At 46.9% G+C, this 20,996-nt stretch overlaps 1 protein-coding gene across 1 annotated transcript in view; it reads left to right on the forward strand.

Annotated features, from left to right (window-relative positions):
• The first annotated feature begins 5,785 nt into the window (after positions 1–5,785).
• LOC139549239 (mitogen-activated protein kinase kinase kinase 10-like) overlaps positions 5,786–20,996 on the forward strand; it is a 34,833-nt gene continuing 19,622 nt past the window's right edge. Inside the window, exon 1 of the mRNA XM_071359480.1 lies at positions 5,786–8,891. Coding sequence (XP_071215581.1) covers positions 7,892–8,891 — 1,000 coding nt within the window. The 5' untranslated portion in view covers positions 5,786–7,891. The remainder of the gene's footprint in view (positions 8,892–20,996) is intronic.

The following is a 20,996-nucleotide window of genomic DNA, read 5'->3' on the forward strand; positions in this document are numbered from 1 at the left end:
CATTGATCATCCCCAAAGCCAACACCTCATTTGGTCGCCTTTCCTTCCAGTTCTCTGCTGCCAGTGACTGGAACGAATTGCAAAAATCGCTGAAGTTGGAGACTTTTATTTCCCTCACCAACTTTAAACATCAGCTATCTGAGCAGCTAACTGATCGCTGCAGCTGTACATAGTCCATCTGTAAATAGCCCACCCTATCTACCTACCTCATCCCCATACTGTTTTTATTAACTTTTCTGCTCTTTTGCACACCAGTATCTCTACATGCACATCATCATCTGCTCATTTATCACTCCAGTGTTAATCTGCTAAATTGTAATTATTCGCCACTATGGCCTATTTATTGCCTACCTCATGCCTTTTGCACACACTGTATATAGACTTTCTTTTTTCTACTGTGTCATTGACTTGTTTATTGTGTTATTGGCTTGTTTATTGTTTATTCCATGTGTAACTCTGTGTTGTCTGCGTCACACTGCTTTGCTTTATCTTGGCCAGGTCGCAGTTGTAAATGAGAACTTGTTCTCAACTAGCCTACCTGGTTAAATAAAGGTGAAAAAAAAAACCTGACTCAGTTACACAAGCATTGTCAAATTCACCCAACTTATTGTGGGAAGCTTGTGGAAGGCTAACCGAAACGTTTGACCCAAGTTAAACAATTTAAAGGCAATGCTACCAGATACTAATTGAGGGTCTTTAACACACACACAGGGCCTTTCAACCAGACTGCGCCTGTACAGATTAATTTTGTATCGCTCAGAAAGATGGCAGGAATATGAGCATTTGTGATTTCAGACTTTTTTGTTATGATACTTAGTAACAAAGTATCATAACAAAAACCCACTGGGAATGTGATGAAAGAAATAAAAGCTGAAATAAATAATTATCTCTACTATTATTCTGACATTTCACGTTCTTACAATAAAGTGGTGATCCTAACTGACCTAAGACAGGGCATTTTTACAAGGATTAAATGTCAGGAATTGTGAAAAACTGAGTTTAAATGTATTTGGCTAAGGTGTATGTAAACTTCCGACTTCAACTGTACCTCTATATGGGCGACATGACTGGATTTGTGCAGGTATGAAGGGAAGAGAATAAAGAGGAGATTAAAAAAATTCAACAGTGTCTTATGCAGAAAGGATACCCATACAATTATATACTGTATGTTCCTAAAAAGTAAACGTTCTGAAAGCTTTATTGTTCAATCAGCAAGGCTGACATGACTAAAATAAACTGAGATGCTTGGATGTGTGTCATTAATCTCCTCTCCCTTCAGGTGTGGAGCTGGGATACTAGGAGCCTGCTGCAGGAGTTTCCACGGTCGTCATGAGGCCTAGCACCCACAAGCTGCTCATCTCCTCCCCGGACGGCTGGGTGAAGGAGTGTAGCTGAAGGGGGGGCCTCCTCCTCAAGCTCTTCCTGGATGGCCCTGGAGGGGTACGCAACCTGTAGGCGCTGGGCGAGTACAGCATCCTGTGCCACTCCCCTTCGTCATTCTCTTTCTGGAGGCTCCAGAACCTGTACAGCTTGTTTAATGGCCCAGGCTGTGGGATGCAGCTCCTGAGGCAGGTTGAGATCAGTCAGGTCAGGGCACAGTTCCTGGCTGTGTCGCAGGATAGTTTCCCCAGACTGATCTCTCCCACCAACGGGGAGTCGCTACTTCTCTCCTGGACCAGGCCCTGGGGTTTTCCTACAACCCTGGTCGGAAGGAACTGTTGGTGGCCAGTGGTAGTCCTGGTGCTAGACATGGCTTTGTGCCCTTGCACAGCTAAGTGGATCATCCAGACCTCCAGGGACGGGGACCTGGATGACAGCGTGATGTGCCTGGAGGCGGTGATGGTGGGTGGCGTGGAGTGGGCCGGGGTCAGACCCCTACCCTGCCTGGTGTTCAGCGGCCACCGCAACAGGAAGCTCCAGGTGCTCTCCCCCAACCGACTGCGCTGCCCTAGAGTTGGTGGTGGTGTTGGGACCTGTCAGCACTTTGGAAGTGTGGGACACTCGGGGTGTGCAGTTGGCCAAGATACGCCTGGGTACGCCGGTTAGCTAGGTGTGCTTCACAGGACCTTCTGGCCTGCTTTGGAGGCACCATCTGCATCATCTCTGGCCTGAGCTACCTGGCTGCCAGGCTGCTGAAGCAGGTACTGGACCTGACCCCCGTGGATGACATCCTAGATGATCCCATCCCATTTCTACCTCGCCCCCAGAGCTGCTATGATATTTATTTGGTGCCACGGCTGTTCCTGAAGCCTGGGCAGGCCACGCCAGAGCTGAATGAGACCCCAGCGGTACTTGATGTTGTGAGGCCAGAAAGCTCAGGAAGTAAGAATGGACGTGCTGAATAGGGACAGGAAGAAGAAGTCTCTGTTGATTCGGGTACCAACTCCACCGATTGTAAAAGGGGATCAGCCAGGTGAGTGGATCAGCCTCACTTGTTATGTTAAGCAAAGCGACCACACTTAAAGTATTAGGGTGTAATGAAATGTTTTATAACATAGTCAAGTTTACCTGTTATAAATGGTAGTTAAAGCAAAAATTTCCCCTCTCACAGGTTCCTGGTCTTGTGCTCTCCATTTGGTTAAAACTGTAGAGAAGTAAGTGAATCTGGAGAATGAGCTAATGGAAGGGCCACGAGAATGGGACAAGTCTCAAACACCATTCAAGACTCCCACCAGACACACTTCTTCTAGACTGGACCGTGGCTCCACACGGCTTCCTCCCCAACTCAGTGCTGCGTAACTGGAAGCCGAAGCAGGAGCCATCCAAGGCCCTGTTGCCAAAGGAGGCCAAAGCCCTTCGGATAACATTCTTGCAGTCAGAGGAGAACCAGAGCACTCACCAGTAGTCACAGTCATCCTCGCTAAGGCCAAAGAAGCAAGACTCAACAAACCAATCCACATGCCTAAACTGCTTGACACCCCAACCGAGTATGAATCCCCACCCGAAGACGAGGAAGATGATACTGGTGACGGAAATGAGCTTCTGAAGAATATCTCCGAGAGCCTATGACGTTGCCCTGATGTTGACCATGGAGGGTATGGACAGTGATGTCTGTGCGAACTGCACATAGGCCCTGCTCAGCATGTTCCAGACCTACGCCATCCCTCCAGAGATCATAAAGAACCTCACCTTCTGCCTCCTGAAACATATTCAGAAGGGGAATCCCCACTGGAAAAGCCTGGGGGGGTCCATGAAGAACCTGGATCAGGTAGATCACTTCCAGGACAAACACCTGTACTTGCTGGCGGAGGTTCTCCTAGACCCAGCGGTGGACCTGCGGGAGATGGCCAAGTACATCTTGAGCCGGGTCTACAGCACTGAGAACAAGACCAGCTTGCTGAATATAATGCATGCCAATGAAGACGTACCCAAGATCTAATCTAAGGAACTGAGAGTGATTGACATTTCACAAATCAACCAGTTTTGTTAGCAAGAGTCCTATTTATGATTTGTTTGTGTATTTCCCCTCCCAACCCCTTCTCACAACCACAGGCTCCATAAACAGCTGGATAGAAAACTGTCTTGATGATCTGGAGCACAAAAGATCTACAGATGCTCCCACCAAATCCATCGGCAGAAGGCTGTCCAGGTCATATTTTACACAGGGACTCCAGTACGGTTTGCTTTCCCCCCCCCCAGTGTCATTTTGAAACTGAACATTTGGGTTATACTCTGTTTCAGTTCATTTCAATAGAGGAAATGTATTTGACGTGCAATTTGATTTACCTCCCCCTCCCTTTCGTCTCTCTCTCTCCTCAGGGCCCTTCTTGGAGTTCACAGCAAAGGACACAGGCACTCCAAGCCCAGAGTAAGGTACCATTTGTGGATCTATGAGGCCCAATATGACTGTCATAACCTGTGCATTTGTTAAATGGCTTATATATTATTGTCAACACGTTACTTCCAGTGCACAATTGCAATGTTCATCATTTACATGATGTATTTTTACTGTATTACAAACATATAATATTATTTTCAAACTAGTTCCTCAATATGCTATGAAAGTGAACACAGTGACTGACTGGTTCCCAAGCTGACCGGTTCTCTTCTTGTACCCAGGGCGCTTAGCTACCACTCTCATCCCTCAGTACCCAATCAGGCCTCTGCTTTCCAGGGCAGTGCTGCTGGTGCTAACTAAACAGGCAGCGTCTGCCGATGGAAAAATTCTGATTTTAATCAGGGGGAAGCAAATGCTGATTTTCTGCCCTAATTAGTAATCTGCGTGTTTCATGGAGAGAAACCCTGGAAGTCTTTAGATGTGTTGGGTGATGGTGTGGCAAGACACGATTCATCAAGTAATAGTTTATTTTTGTATATTTATTTAATATATTATTTTTAGCTTCATCATTATCAGTCTCACCCCTATTTTTCCCATCCCTTTCGTTCTCCTCTCTTCTTTCTATTTTACTGTCTATTTCTGCCTCTCACTCTCTGTAAACAGATCACATGTGGACTCCTGACCTCCCCCTTATGAGGTCCCTTGGGCTTACCCATGAATCTTCTCCCCCGAAAGAGGAGCCAGGCCTCAGCCTGCCAAGCGACGACCTCAAGCGCCCACACCGCTCACCAAAGAAATGCCGCAAATTCTCTCTGTCCACAGCCAAGTGGGACAGCATTGTGGAGGTCCCTGAGAAAGTACACGTACAAGTCTATGACCCCACCCTCATAGACCTCTACAAGAACTCCAAGCCCCATAAGCAGTTGTGCAGCCAGCTCCCCACCACCAAGGCCCCCAGTGACTCTGGGTGAGCTCCATGGGGATGAGCAAGGAGTCTGGTGCAGCTTCCAGACAGCCCACAACACTTCAGACTGGAGCCCATCAAGGGTAAGAGGGACTCCAACTGGAGGGAGAGCCTGTACAAGCTTGTATCCCAATATGGCTTCCGCTCCACAAGGGCCAGACTGTCCGCTCTTGGCCCTCTGGATGTCCCAGGGGCTGCCCAGCTCTACCCCTGCACCCTGTCCCCCCTTCAGACCAGGAAGGCCAGCCAGGTGTCCCTGGGCCAGAGGGTGGTGCGGAAGATCATCATTGGAAAGGTCCCCCTCCCAGTTCCACCATGGGCTGCCCCTGCCCTGGCAGCTCAACAGCCACACCATGGACCCCTCTGGAGAGCATGTATGGGAGGCTGGAGGTGAACTGGGTGAGGGAGCCAATGGAGCCCCACAGAGGGAAGGTGCAGAAAGTGAAGCTGCCCCCGATAATGTCTATGTGTCATCCATCCTAATCACCAGGGGGCAGTGTGGGGCCATTTAGTCAGTGTTATGTTGTATTGTCTCCGGATATCTGCGTGATAAACATCTACCAAATTGTGATGGAATTGTAATGCATTAAGCTTGTTGTAAGTTGCAATAAAATATAGCTGTATACATTCCTAGAGAGTATGCTGTGTAATAGTTGGAGACACACACATACATGCTCTCTCACACAAGCGCACATGGCACACACATGCTACACATTGTTGTACACACACCATGAAAAACTATTTCAACCCACTGATCCACAAAGCATCAGCCTAATGACCTAGGTTAACTGACAATGACCAGTATATGCTGTTGTTGTACAGTCAATCAATGCCTTAACTTTAAAGGTTACCCATAAAAATAAGTCTTACAGATAGACTATTTTAAACCCTGATTTGTTATAATCAAAATGAAGCAAAAGTTAATTTGGTCGTCCAAGCTATGTCCAAAATTATGAGATATAAAAGCATATGTGGATGTAGGCTACTCAAGAAACTACACTACCCAGAATACAACGGCATATTCCACCCCCAGTCCAGCCGGTGTATTTGGATACAAAGTCAGCCTAGAGACTGACAGCTCCGTCTAGAAATGGCACGTCTTTTGGAGAAAAAAGCGATTTGATTGTGAAGGACAAGTGGCCAACCGACTGACCCAGATGAGCAAGGACTCCAAGACTATTCATTTTGTGGAATTGGATTATGGGATCTGATGGTGGATATTTGGATGCGATCACACGCCCATGCGACAATGTCAATGGATGTTGTGATGAACAGTGGCCAGGCTTTTTTTCCGTAAATATTTGAATATTTCATATTTGGTTTATTTGAACCAGAAGACGAGACGCAATATACACATAAAGACAGGATTCTAATTCAATTTTGCACTAAAAGGAAGGATTAGGCTTTTATTAGACCCGTTACATTATTATTATTATTGTTGTTATTATTATTGCCTCGAGGATGGTGCATCTGTCTACCAAAACCAAAGAAAACACGTTACTGTAGAGGATTAATCGCCTTGTCTTTATCACGTCAACTCGGATCAGAGATACACAAATATTTGCAATTGGAACTACAGTCAAATGCTTTCACAAAACACATAATGTATTATTATTGTTGGCTATTTCGTTCTCTGACATAGCGTGTGAAGGTGTCGAAAAGCGAGCAGGTGCGGGACCTTTGATCACAAATAACTGAAATGTGCAACATTGTGTCCATATAACTAGACATGGCTATTGCTTATGATTACAAATGTATCAGATGTTATGAATGAGCATCGTCTTATAGCCTACAAAATGAACGCGAGATAATTATGGCTAAAACAGACTGTTCTGTACACATTGTATCTATTTGTTTCTGTCGCGAGAACTCGCGCATTCGTGAATGCTCACTGTATCGTGTTTATTGAAACGTTACAGTGCGCAGAACTTAGGCCGGACAATGTAACAAGACGAAGGATCAATCATTGATGTTCGCTGACTACAAAGGTGCAAAATGTACTGTCACTCCATGATGTTTGCCTGAATACTGTCCGCCGTAATTCCCCATCTAAAAATGGAGGAGTAGGCTTTTTAAGAACATTAAACGGGCGTATACGTTTTTCGATGTAGGCGTGCAGGATTTAGACGAGGCAGCAGCAAAGTAGGGAAATATTTCAATCGTTATTTCAACGAAATACGACGTCAAGACAAGTGTCTTTCATCGCTGTTAAAAAGCCAATGACCCTGTAATAACGAGATGTCAGACAAGCGATATTCTTCTGCGCTGTGTTTGATTGGAAATAACAACGATCCTTGCACAGAGGATGTTAAACTATACAGATGAAACTATTTTGAATACAAATGTTTTGTTACATGTGGTGCAATTGATTTATAAATAGCCGATTTAGATGTGTGATCTCCTTTAACTGTCGTGTAGCTTCCTCACTGTTTTTGGCCTCTCATAATCCTCAGGGAGAGGAGTTTGCCTCTTTAAATCTCTGTGTCAGGATCTGTTCTCAATGAGGCGAAATGAAGTGCAGCGTTGGCCATGAATTTATTCATCAGGGCAAAAAATTCAAGGTAATAAACATGGTCAGACACCAGAATAAACTTTTGTGGTCAACTCAGACCATCCAGCTCTTGCTGAGTCTTGAGAGGGATACAGTAAATACAATCTGTAGTCTAATATGAAATAGCAATATATGCTTTGAGGATCATAAGCCCCCCACAGCCCCACTACAGTAGTCGTAAAAGCAGTGTTGGATGTTACAGAGACCCATGTTCAGGTCCTGAGCAGCGCAAAGCTATCCCATCCACAAGAACCTCATCTCACATTACTGAAGAGGGAACACATGGTCTACTTTGGGATTTTCCCAGGCCAGCCTTGACTCTCTGGTAGCTTTCTAGAACATACATGGGAGAATAATCAGTAGCCTCTCTCAGGGATAGCCATGGGTCACCCCAAAGTGAACTCGTAGGTATACATGTTAAATACACACTGCATTATACATGGTAATACAGACTGCTACACACACATGATTGGTGACAGGAACTGGAACTACCCCAGTGAACGGGGACGGTGATGGGACAGTGGAGCGTTGGCCTGCCTGTCCACTGATCTGTCACTCCTCTGGTTAAGGAGGCCTGGATTCGGCTGATGGGCCCTGCATGGATTTTGTGCGTGAGTTGACAGAGGGCAGGCCCACACCGCTGACCAGCAGCCGGGCAGCCATGGACCCGTATGCCAGAGCGAGCAGCACAGCAGCCCCCCTGCCCTGCACCAACTGTGGGGGCTGCTGCGACCCTCCTCCCCCTGGCCTCGTGCTCGCTGGTCCCCTTGGCCCCCCTTATGGCCCCCCTCTCTCCTCCATGCCCCCGCACATGACCCCCGCTCCCCCGGTGTGTGCTGCTACAGCTGTCCAGTCTGAGAATGGCAGCAGCTGGAACTCCTCCTCTGGTTCTTCAGACTCCCACCCTGGCCACCAGGGCGGCTCTACCACCTCCAACCCCTACTGGACGGCCGTGTTTGACTACGAGGCCACGGCAGACGAGGAGCTGACCCTGCGGCGCGGGGACCTCCTGGAGGTCCTCTCCAAGGACTCCAAAGTGTCCGGGGACGAGGGCTGGTGGACGGGCAAGATCCAAGACAAGGTGGGCATCTTCCCATGCAACTACGTTACTCGGAGGGACGCCGGCAGCTACCCGCAGCTAGCCCCAGGAGGGCTGGTGGCGGGTGGGGTGCCTGAGGGGTGCCCCCTGGAGATCGACTTCACGGAGCTGGTGCTGGAGGAGGTGATCGGGGCGGGGGGGTTTGGGAAGGTATATAGGGGGATGTGGCAAGGGGAGGAGGTGGCAGTTAAAGCTGCCAGGCAGGACCCTGACGAGGACATTAGCGCCACAGCTGAAAGCGTACGACAAGAGGCCAGGCTTTTCTGGATGCTCAGACACCCCAACATCATCAACCTGATAGGGGTGTGCCTGCGGGAGCCCAACCTCTGCCTGGTAATGGAGTACGCCCGCGGGGGGGCCCTGAACAGAGCCCTAGCTGGGAAGAAGGTACCCCCCAGGGTGCTGGTGAACTGGGCCGTGCAGATCGCCACGGGGATGGACTACCTGCACAATCAGACCTTTGTACCGGTTATACACAGAGACCTCAAGTCGAGCAACAGTGAGTACACCAACACTCGTTTCCCACTCCAGTCTGCAATCGCAAAGATATCGTTTCTGACCCATTCGCTCCAAATGAGTCATTTCCTATTTCATGTAAAATATAAAACATTTGGGGGGAAATCACACTCAGAATTTGAATGTGTTAATTCTTTCCGTTGGTTTGTTTGCATGTTGAATCAGCCAGTCATACACAGTTGATTGCCTCATAGGCCATAGACAGACTGTATTATTGCCTATTTTAGTCCCAGTCTCCAGTTAAGGGCAGTATAGTATATGAAATGAATTTAACAGAGGATGGATGAGTGGACACTTACAGAATGTACAGTACAATACATACTGTTAACCCTTGTGTTGGTGGGTTCATTTAAGTGTTGTGTGGATGAAATGAAATAGAGAGGTTGTCTGTTTGACACACAGACAGTTGAGTTGAGGATGACAGGGTAAGACCAGCCCTGGAGAGCTGGCTCTCTCTGCCATCTTTCCCCTGTCATTTATTCCCTCCTCCTCCGATCCTCTCCTCTCATCCTCCTCTTTCTACCACCCCTCCTCAAGGAGAGCAGATCTGCTCTGCAACTCGCCAAGCTATTTTTGGTCCTTTGTGCTACTTGCTGTTTAAAGTCACAGTTGTTGGTGTATTGGGGGGGGGGGGAATAGACTGTGTGTTTGTGTGTGTGTGTGTGTACGTGGGCCTCTCTCTGTGTGTGTGACGTGAGTATGGGGGGTGGGGTGTAGAGATACGAGTTGAGGCTACAGGATGCTGAGTCCAGAGATCTTTGAAGGCGAGAGACGATCTGGAGGGCCTGTAGCTTAAAAACACCCGGCTCACAGATCTTCCATAATGTTCCTAATCTCTCCCTGGTTTGTGAAGCTGTGATGTAGAGAGAGCCGCCATATGAAAAGCTGCCCCTCCCTCAGTAGCTGTAATGATAGGGATCAGATGGGTATTGGAGGGCGAAGCCTTGGCAACAACACAGAGCTGCCTTCACGACACTGTGTTGTGTTGAGTCATCCAGCTGTCAGCATCCCTGCGCAAATGTCAATTCCTTCACTCGGAATTATTCCGTGTGAAAAGATGATTTCAAAGGAGGGTCTCCATCTGCCAAGCCGTCTCATTTCTCTGCGTCCCGTTTAAAAAAAATGCTAAAGTATTCAGGTATGTGATCAGACGGTGACGTAAAGATGAACGTTTACATCACCTCGGTGAAGCCCGGAGGGAGAGATGAAGAGAGAGGAGAAAGGAAAGGAAGAGAGAGAGAGAGAGGGAAGGAAGGAAGGAAGCGAAAGAGATGGCGAGAGAGGAGAGGTCACAAAGACAAGGGAGGACAGAGAGGGAAAAGAAAGATAGAGAAATAGAAGGTGAGAGAGATTGGGGGAGGTAGAAGGAGAGGGATAGAGAGAGAGAGAGAGAGAGAGAGAGAGAGAGAGAGAGAGGGGGATAAACAGTGGTTCATCTTAGTTTAGGGTTACACCTCAGCTCATTGTCCAGGTGTACAGGTCTCAGATATCCTCTTCAAACCGCCGCCCGTTTGGCATCACTGCGGTTACGGAGAAGCTTTAGGCCCCACAGCTTCTCTGTTTCTTCCCCACCAATCTGGCTGGCCCTCAAACCTCTCCTCTTCCCACTCACTGTATTTGTAGTGTGTGTGTTTGTGTGTGTTTCTGCCTTTCTCTCCGTGTTGTTGTTTGCAAGGCTGAGGCTAGAGTAGTGAGCCTGACTGTCTAACTGGGATAATCTGATTACGGTGACCTCCTTAGAGTGATGTGACAGCGGGTGTTTGTGGGTTGGCAGGTCGCTGTCCCGTGTTCCCCTTTAGCCGTACCTGTCACACTGATCCAGAATCAGCCCACTCTCTCAGTGGCGCACAATCCTCCTTGGGTCATATGATTCAGGGCAAGAGTGTGTTGGCTCTCATGCCAGCAGCAAAATCTAAATAAATATGAATATAACTGTTATAACAGTTTATAAGCACACATAGTAGGAGGACTCAGAGAAGTGAACAATCACGTCATTAACAACACATTTCTCAAAAACATGGCACTAGTTGATAGCCATTCAATTAAAAACAGGTGATTTGACCAAGTTGAAATCCAACCTGCCCTAGATAATGGGTCTTCAGAAAGAGGTCTTGGAAACTCTACCCTGGGATGGTTAACGTGTCTGCTGCCACTGCATTGAGTTGTACAGTATATGGGCATGACTCGGCATCGGGTAAGAAAATACTGTACCACTGATCACCTGGCTACTGTAACACACATAGAAATATAATCGATAGAACAGACCTCCCCATTCAAATCAATGATGCTATAATGGGTGGACTAGCAGCGGGTTAGAGGTTCTAAGCCCTTTCTATAGATTATATTTCTATGGACACACACTGGTCAGATAGACCCCTCTATACTGCAGAAGTAGGTGCGTTATATAACCTATGCTCTGTTCTGTTAATTACTGATGTCCCCTTTATGAATGAAGTACCCGTGGTCATGTGCAGTGTTGCTCTAAGTTATTCTTGTACTAACTAGATTTATTAAATGTGAAGCTCCAGTTCACTTCCTTGTATTTGGAGTCTTTCTTATTATATAAATGAGTAATAAGAGCTAAGACACAACAACCTACATGACTGTGTCCCAATAATCTTACTGTATACAGATATATACAGTTGAAGTCGGAAGTTTACATACACTTAGGTTGGAGTCATTAAAACTAGTTTTTCAACCACTCCACAAATTTCTTGTTAACAAACTATAGTTTTGGCAAGTCGGTTAGGACATCTACTTTGTGCATGACACAAGTAATTTTTCCAACAATTGTTTACAGACAGAGTATTCCCCTTTAACTCACTGTATCACAATTTCAGTGGGTCAGAAGTTTACATACACTAAGTTGACTGTGCCTTTAAACAGCTTGGAAAATTCCAGAAAATGATGTCATGGCTTTACTTCTGACAGGCTAATTGACATTATTTGAGTCAATTGGAGGTGTACCTGTGGATGTATTTCAAGGCCTACCTTCAAACTCAGTGCCTTTTTGCTTGACATGGGAAATCAAAAGAAATCAACCAAGACCTCAGCAAAAAAACTGTAGACCTCCACAAGTCTGGTTCATCCTTGGGAGAAATTTCCAAACGCCTGAAGGTACCACGTTCATCTGTACAAACAATAGTACCCAAGTATAAACACCATGGGACCACGCAGCCGTCATACCGCTCAGGAAGGAGACGCGTTCTGTCTCCTAGAGATGAACGTACTTTGGTGCGAAAAGTGCAAATCAATCCCAGAACAACAGCAAAGGACCTTGTGAAGATGCTGTAGGAAACAAGTACAAAAGTATCTATATCCACAGAAAATCGAGTCCTATATCGACATAACCTGAAAGGCCGCTCAGCATGGAAGAAGCCACTGCTCCAAAACCACCATAAAAAAGCCAGACTACGGTTTGCAACTGCACATGGAGACAAAGATCGTACTTTTTGGAGAAATATTATCTTGTCTGGTGAAACAAAAATAGAACTGTTTGGCCATAATGACCATCGTTATGTTTGGAGGAAAAAAGGGGAGGCTTGCAAGCCGAAGAACACCATCCCAACCGTGAAGCACAGGGTTGGCAGCATCATGTTGTGGGGGTGCATTGCTTCAGGAGGGACTGGTGCACTTCACAAAATAGATGGCATCATGAGGCAGGAAAATTATGTGGATATATTGAAGCAACATCTCAAGACATCAGTCAGGAAGTTAAAGCTTGGTCGCAAATGGGTCTTCCAAATGGACAATGACCTCAAGCATACTTACAAAGTTGTGGCAAAATGGCTTAAGGACAACAAAGTCAAGGTATTGGAGTGGCCATCACAAAGCCCTGACCTCAATCCTACAGAAAATTTGTGGGCAGAACTGAAAAAGCGTGTGCGAGCAAGGAGGCCTACAAACCTGACTCAGTTACACCAGCTCTGTCAGGAGGAATAGGCCAAAATTCACCCAACTTATTGTGGGAAGCTTGTGGAAGGCTACCCGAAACATTTGACCCAAGTTAAACAATTTAAAGGCAATGCTACCAAATACTAATTGAGTGTATGTAAACTTCTGACCCACCGGGAAAGTGATGAAAGAAATAAAAGCTGAAATAAATAATTCTCTCTACTATTATTCTGACATTTCACATTCTTAAAATAACTAATTTTTACGAGGATTAAATGTCAGGAATTGTGAAAACCTGAGTTTAAATGTATTTGGCTAAGGTGTATGTAAACTTCCAACTTCAACTGTATGGTTGCTTCTGTCCCATGACCCAGCAACCACTGATAGGTGAAAGGACTGGACAGATACCCATCTCTGAGGATTCACCAATCAAGTCCTTTTATATAGGAGTCGATAAGAAGGAAAGGAACCAAGGAAATACCATTAAAAACCCATGTTTGTAGCCTCTGTTGGGAGTTTTTGTGACAGCTGTTTGAGAATTAAGATACTGAACAAGAGGCTGTTATACTGTATATAGGCATCGTAAAGATGGGGGTGGGTGGTTGACGTTACCTGCTGCTGTTTTGAGTGCTGTCACTTCAAATGGAAAGCAAGTTGACACATTCAACAGTCACCTGAATAGTGGGGCCTTGTGTCTGCAAGCTGGCATGTCCAGTTTTTAATCGTCCCCCCCCCCTGGATAATACAGCACTTATTACAGGAACTAATAACTTGGATATTACTCGGTTAGATGGAGTTGGACCGAAATGTTGAGTATCATCATCTTACATTTAGGTATCCTTCAGTTATGATATGAATACATGTCCCATAATTGCTACTTATGGGATTAGTGCATGGCGTGCCACTGAAAAGCGTTTGAATGTGTGTTTGTTTAGGAAAGGATTAGCGTTATGGCTAGCAGTAGCTACTAATCCCTATCAGAGATAGGCTAGCCTAGCTGACGGTCGGTGGATAACTAGGGCTGGACTCTCTCTGAGTAGCCTGTCTTTCTGGCTTCTCCCACACACAGAAAGAGGGACGTTGCTGCTAGAAGAGCCATCACAGATTGACTTGATTCATCGTCATGGCAGGAGTAGGAAAATATTGTCCAGCACCAGAACACCTGATTCAACCAATGAATGAATCAATCAAGGGCCCTGTCTGAATGCTTTCGAAATGCATCCTCCGTTCCTCACTGAATGTATCACTGAGAGTAGTTATCAAATCAAATCAATTTATATAGCCCTTCTTACATCAGCTGATATCTCAAAGTGCTGTACAGAGTAGTGTGTTTGCGCACGCATGTCTTTGTATGTACATGTGTTGTGTGTATGTACATGTGTTGTGTGTGTGTGTGTGTGTGTGTGTGTGTGTGTGTGTGTGTGTGTGTGTGTGTGTGTGTGTGTGTGTGTGTGTGTGTGTGTGTGTGTGTGTGTGTGTGTGTGTGTGTGTGTGTGTGTGTGTGTGTGTGTGTGGAGGTGGGACAGAGGGACACGGTGGTGCTCGCTAGCTAGGGCAGGGAACACTCACTGGGAGTGCAGCAACAATGACCCCATTCTCACACAACAAGCCAAGACAGAGCTGGGCTCACAATGACAGGAGTCACTGAGGGGAAGGGGGCGCGGAGGACGGAGGACGCAGAGACGGAGGGAGTGAGGTCGACTGCAGACCTTGAATGGCAGGACGGAGGGACGGATGATAGAGAAAAGGAGGAGGAATGTGCTTGCTGTAGAGTAGGCCCTGCGGGCTAGGTTGGGGGAGGGAGGGATACAGGGATGGAGAAAGTGGTGGGGATGGGGTCAATTGGCGATGCGGTCAGAGTGTTCTACAGAATCAACGTCGTACAGTTCCTCTAGTACCGCTCTTTCTACTCCACACATCTGTATGTTCCCAACCAAAACACCTCACCAATCAACCAATGGTGGTGGACTAATTAGTTGAACATAGTAATTGGTTGTAAAGAGAACTAGCTGACAGACAAATGAATAAGGTCAAATGAGGCCTGTCCTGTGAGTAGTAGTGTCAGTATGTTCTGTCTTACTACTGTTTTGGCTCTGAGTAAGGCCTTGGACTCAGCACAGGCACCGTGAGAACAGGGACATACTGCAAACAGATGTTTGTATTCCCTCTCTGTTAAGCTCAGTTAGACCCTTTGAGTTGATAAACATGATGAAAGCGCCACACAGAGAGAACAGGGGAGAGAGATAGAGAATGGCAGAGAGATAGAGGGATAGAGAATGGCAGAGGGATAGAGGGATAGAGAGTGGGAGAGGGATAGAGGGATAGAGAGTGGGAGAGGGATAGAGAGTGGGAGAGAGATAGAGGGATAGAGAGTGGGAGAGGGATAGAGGGATAGAGAGTGGGAGAGAGATAGAGGGATAGAGAGTGGGAGAGGGATAGAGGGATAGAGAGTGGGAGAGGGATAGAGAGTGGGAGAGGGATAGAGAGTGGGAGAGGGATAGAGAGCGGGAGAGGGATAGAGGGATAGAGAGTGGGAGAGGGATAGAGAGTGGGAGAGGGATAGAGAGGGATAGAGGGATAGAGAGTGGGAGAGGGATAGAGAGTGGGAGAGGGATAGAGAGCGGGAGAGGGATAGAGGGATAGAGAGTGGGAGAGGGATAGAGAGTGGGAGAGAGATAGAGGGATAGAGAGTGGGAGAGGGATAGAGGGATAGAGAGTGGGAGAGAGATAGAGGGATAGAGAGTGGGAGAGGGATAGAGGGATAGAGAGTGGGAGAGGGATAGAGAGTGGGAGAGGGATAGAGAGTGGGAGAGGGATAGAGAGCGGGAGAGGGATAGAGGGATAGAGAGTGGGAGAGGGATAGAGAGTGGGAGAGGGATAGAGAGGGATAGAGGGATAGAGAGTGGGAGAGGGATAGAGAGTGGGAGAGGGATAGAGAGCGGGAGAGGGATAGAGGGATAGAGAGTGGGAGAGGGATAGAGAGTGGGAGAGGGATAGAGAGCGGGAGAGGGATAGAGGGATAGAGAGTGGGAGAGGGATAGAGAGTGGGAGAGGGATAGAGAGTGGGAGAGGGATAGAGAGTGGGAGAGGGATAGAGAGTGGGAGAGGGATAGAGGGATAGAGAGTGGGAGAGGTATAGAGAGTGGGAGAGGGATAGAGAGTGGGAGAGAGATAGAGGGATAGAGAGTGGGAGAGGGATAGAGGGATAGAGAGAGATAGAGGGATAGAGAGAGATAGAGGGATAGAGAGTGGGAGAGGGATAGAGGGATAGAAAGTGGGAGAGGGATAGAGAGTGGGAGAGAGATAGAGAGTGGGAGAGAGATAGAGAGTGGGAGAGAGATAGTGGGAGAGGGATAGAGGGATAGAGAGTGGGAGAGGGATAGAGAGTGGGAGAGAGATAGAGGGATAGAGAGTGGGAGAGGGATAGAGGGATAGAGAGTGGGAGAGAGATAGAGGGATAGAGAGTGGGAGAGAGATAGAGGGATAGAGAGGGATAGAGAGAGATAGAGTGGGAGAGGGATAGAGAGAGGAAGAGGGATAGAGAGTGGGAGAGGGATAGAGAGTGGGAGAGGGATAGAGGGATAGAGAGTGGGAGAGGGATAGAGAGTGGGAGAGGGATAGAGAGTGGGAGAGAGATAGAGGGATAGAGAGTGGGAGAGGGATAGAGGGATAGAGAGAGATAGAGGGATAGAGAGAGATAGAGGGATAGAGAGTGGGAGAGGGATAGAGGGATAGAAAGTGGGAGAGGGATAGAGAGGGGGAGAGAGAGAGAGAGTGGGAGAGAGATAGAGGGATAGAGAGTGGGAGAGAGATAGAGGGATAGAGCGTGGGAGAGGGATAGAGGGATAGAGAGTGGGAGAGGGATAGAGGGATAGAGAGTGGGAGAGAGATAGAGATAGAGGGATAGAGAGTGGGAGAGAGATAGAGGGATAGAGAGTGGGAGAGAGATAGAGAGTGGGAGAGAGATAGAGGGATAGAGAGTGGGAGAGAGATAGAGGGATAGAGCGTGGGAGAGGGATAGATGGATAGAGAGTGGGAGAGGGATAGAGGGATAGAGAGTGGGAGAGAGATAGAGGGATAGAGAGTGGGAGAGAGATAGAGGGATAGAGAGTGGGAGAGAGATAGAGGGATAGAGAGTGGGAGAGGGATAGAGATAGAGGGATAGAGAGTGGGAGAGAGATAGAGAGTGGGAGAGAGATAGGGGGATAGAGAGTGGGAGAGAGATAGAGGGATAGAGCGTGGGAGAGGGATAGAGGGATAGAGAGTGGGAGAGGGATAGAGGGATAGAGAGTGGGAGAGAGATAGAGGGATAGAGAGTGGGAGAGAGATAGAGGGATAGAGAGTGGGAGAGGGATAGAGAGTGGGAGAGAGAGAGGGATAGAGAGTGGGAGAGAGATAGAGGGATAGAGAGTGGGAGAGAGATAGAGGGATAGAGAGTGGGAGAGGGATAGAGTGGGAGAGGGATAGAGAGTGGGAGAGAGATAGAGGGATAGAGAGTGGGAGAGGGATAGAGAGAGGAAGAGGGATAGCAGGGGGAAGTAGAATAGCTCAGTGTGGGAGGTGAAATGACACCGATCAATGGTCAGTCAGATTGCAACACACACACACACACACACACACACACACACACACACACACACACACACACACACACACACACACACACACACACACACACACACACACACACACACACACACACACACACACACACACACACACACACACACACACTGGTACTGTCTACACAGGTCAATAAACAGATAAGAGATGAGGCCAATGGAGGACACAGGTCACACTACACAGCTTCCCAACCCCATGGCCTTCTCTAGAGTTTCCGCTCATTCAATGATTTGAGGAATTTGGCATGTATTCAGGTACATCCTAGTTGCTCATTTCCCTGCATTCATAACATTCCCAGAATGCCAACATACATACTGTACAGTACCCAGTTAACAGGGCAACCATGGCACCCAGCCTCCCTCTGCCAGCCTCACGCGACAACAGAGCAACAACAGAGAGCGCACGCTGCACACAGACGCACGCACGTACGAATGCAGGCACACGTACAGATGCTCGCACGCTCATGCCAGAAAGCTGGCACAATGCACATTGGCCAGGCTGTGTGTGGCGACTGCTGTTAGAAGGGCATTGTTGCTGGCCAGGCTAGCACTGGGCCTAGGGCTCCAGGGGACTGGGGGGGGGGGGGGACTGGGGGGCTGAGAGAAGGGGGCCTTGCACTGTGTGTCCCCTGAGTCAGAGTTCTTGACCAACCATAGTACAGTAGAGGACACACTGTGCTATACTGTGTGTACTCTTTGAAAACAAAGGAGAATGTTATCATCCTATGTGTTATGATTACGCTTGGACGTCACATATTACTGGTCAGAAACGATGTCCTGCTCATGTTTTTGCCTGTGTGTCCCGTGAGACAGTGGCCTAGCTAGGCTGAGAGGGTGTACATGAATATCGACTGACAAGCAAAGCAACTCTGGGCCCCATGGAAAGGTCATAAGCAGGGGACTGCTACTGCAGTTAGAGTAGGCCTCACAGGGATAAACTACAGTACAATATACTAGAACTACGTTTTAGTCATTTAGCAGACGCTCTTATCCAGAGCGACTTACACACATACATTTTCATACTTTTTTACTGTACTGGTCCCCTGTGGGAATCAAAGCCACAACCCTGGCATTGCTAACACCATTCTCTACCAGATGAGCCACACGGGAACCAACCACTCGAACTGCGTGTCGACCTACAAAAGGTATAAAAAGACAGGCTGTTATAGAAGTAAAGGCTAATATACCGGTGTGAAATGAACATCGGACTGTGTTTGTGTGGCAAATCAAATCAAATTTTATTTGTCACATACACATGGTTAGCAGATGTTAATGCGAGTGTTGCGAAATGCTTGTGCTTCTAGTGTCAGCGTGTTGACCCTGCTCCGTTACAGAGCTTGGCGGATCTAAGACTAGCCTCTCAGTCCAGGCAAATGTATATGGATTTCCTGGTGTCGGATGGTTTCTATCTCAAAATAGACGGTACCGGAAGGTTCAAACGGATCGGCCCAAATGCTAAGAGGTGTCTTTTCTTCGGTTAAACCATGTCAATTTCACTCCTATATGTTTGAGGCGGTGGGTGAAATACGACTTGAATTCTAAACCCAATTGTACAAATATTGATGCAGTTCCTACTTCACATGCTTGGGGGAAAGCAGTCTCAATACCTCCATCCTTTATGAGAGCCAGGCTGCCTGGTCAAACGAATTTGGCAGTTGCATTTGTGTGGAGACAAAGTGAATGCCTCCAGGGTGAAACTGTGCCACTGCATGGCTCAGGATTAGAACCCAAATGGCCTCTGGTTATACGAATGGCGCCAACCAGGGGTATCAATGACATGGGAGCAGACTAGGTACAACCTCCATATCCAAGCAGGCAAAGTGCAGCAATTCTGGCTGCGATACAGTGGGTGCAGCATCCATTTTGCTGATGTTGTTACCGGTATTCTGTAAATTACCATACATAGGAAGCGGGTGAGTTTCAAGTTTGGGGAGGCGAATTCCCCCCCCCAAAAAAATGCACCTTTATAATAAAGTGTACCATGCATCAACGCATTTGAAGACTTATGTCATGTGATGAGTAGATTCTGTAATCATAATTTAGGCTAAAAATATAACTCAATCACAGCTCGCAAGAAAAGATGCGTGGCTGAGCGTGTATAACCGTAGAGTAGGCCTAGGTTATAGGGTATGTCAGATACATTTCTCCTTTCTTTGCTTTCTTTTAAAAACACATTTCATGCTATTCTACTACACTATAAAACTGGAGACGTGAGCAAAACCTTTTTTAAATACTACAAATGACATGGTAGCCTACACTACACTGCTGACACGGACAAACAGACGTTGTCTGATCTATATAATAGGCCTACGAGACACAATTAGAATATGACGCCCAACTAAACTACAGGAGGAAATTATTGTGCTAAAAAAAAAACGTTTTAAGTGGCACTGACCCAACAATGATAAAGAGTGAATATGGCAGTGAGCAGTGTACTCACCGGGGATATGGCCGATGTTCTCCTCTGGTGCCGATGACAGGCTGCATTAAGTTGGTCATTTTGATCAACTTCAACACAGATTAGAGTCTTTTCATTGGCGTCTCTTTACAGCGGTAGCCATTTGCGTTCCAAACTATCGTTTCCCGTGATTGTTTTTTGAAATATTGCGATATGACTGGTTGGGCCTATGTACTTTTCACTGACTGTCGTAACCCGTTAATCGTAATACAGTGATCCCTCGCCACTTCGCGGTTCACTTATCGCGGATTCGCTATTTCGCGGATTTTCATAATGCATTTTTTATTTTTTTTTGGTGCATTGTGCTCTGCATTCTGATTCGCTAAAAACTCACTCCCGCTTCTTGTATCAAAACATGCTACGAATTGTGCTATCATTTTGTCGTCTCGTGCAGTTATGTGTACGTACATAAAACAGCTTGGCAAATTTACATTAAGTTGGCCAGGAAGGAAGGAAGGACTAACGCTTGGTCGCTTAGCAACCATGGTGCGAATGGCCACTGAACTTAAGCGAGTAGCTGAGGAATGGGACCCTTTGATGAGCCGTTCATTACAGTTCTCCAACGTAATCGATGGTGGCATGTCGGTGTACAAGGATCTTTTTGCAAAGAAGAAAAAAGAGCGACAACAGCTGCCTATCACTATGCTCTTCTCCCGAACAAACACACCTGCACCGCGGGCTTCAGAAGAAGAGAACACTGCAGAGCGCAGTCAGGATGCAGCGGCCCAGTCTGAAGAGCAGTGAAACGGCCTACACGTGAGTCACTGTATTTGTATACATGTAATAGTTGCTAATTGTAAAAAAAAAAGAAGTTTTCTATTTCGCGGATTTCACTTATCGCGGGTCATTTTCGGAACGTAACCCCCGCGATAAACGAGGGATTACTGTACTTGGTATTTGCCTCGCACTGTAGGCAATTCGATAGGAAACAATCCACTTTTAAAAAATGAAGCTAATGAGCCTCTGTTGCCAAATCATGCTTTAGAAGCCTATTTTGAATCCTTAAATGTATTTCTGTATAGACAGTAGTAGGCTAATTAGACGATATAATTTTGGCAACTTAATTCAATTTACTTTAGGGAAAGCTTCCCCTAGCCTAATGGACCCGCCGACT

This window comes from Salvelinus alpinus, chromosome 22 (genome assembly GCF_045679555.1).
Source record: "Salvelinus alpinus chromosome 22, SLU_Salpinus.1, whole genome shotgun sequence".
Classification (NCBI taxonomy): domain Eukaryota; kingdom Metazoa; phylum Chordata; class Actinopteri; order Salmoniformes; family Salmonidae; genus Salvelinus; species Salvelinus alpinus.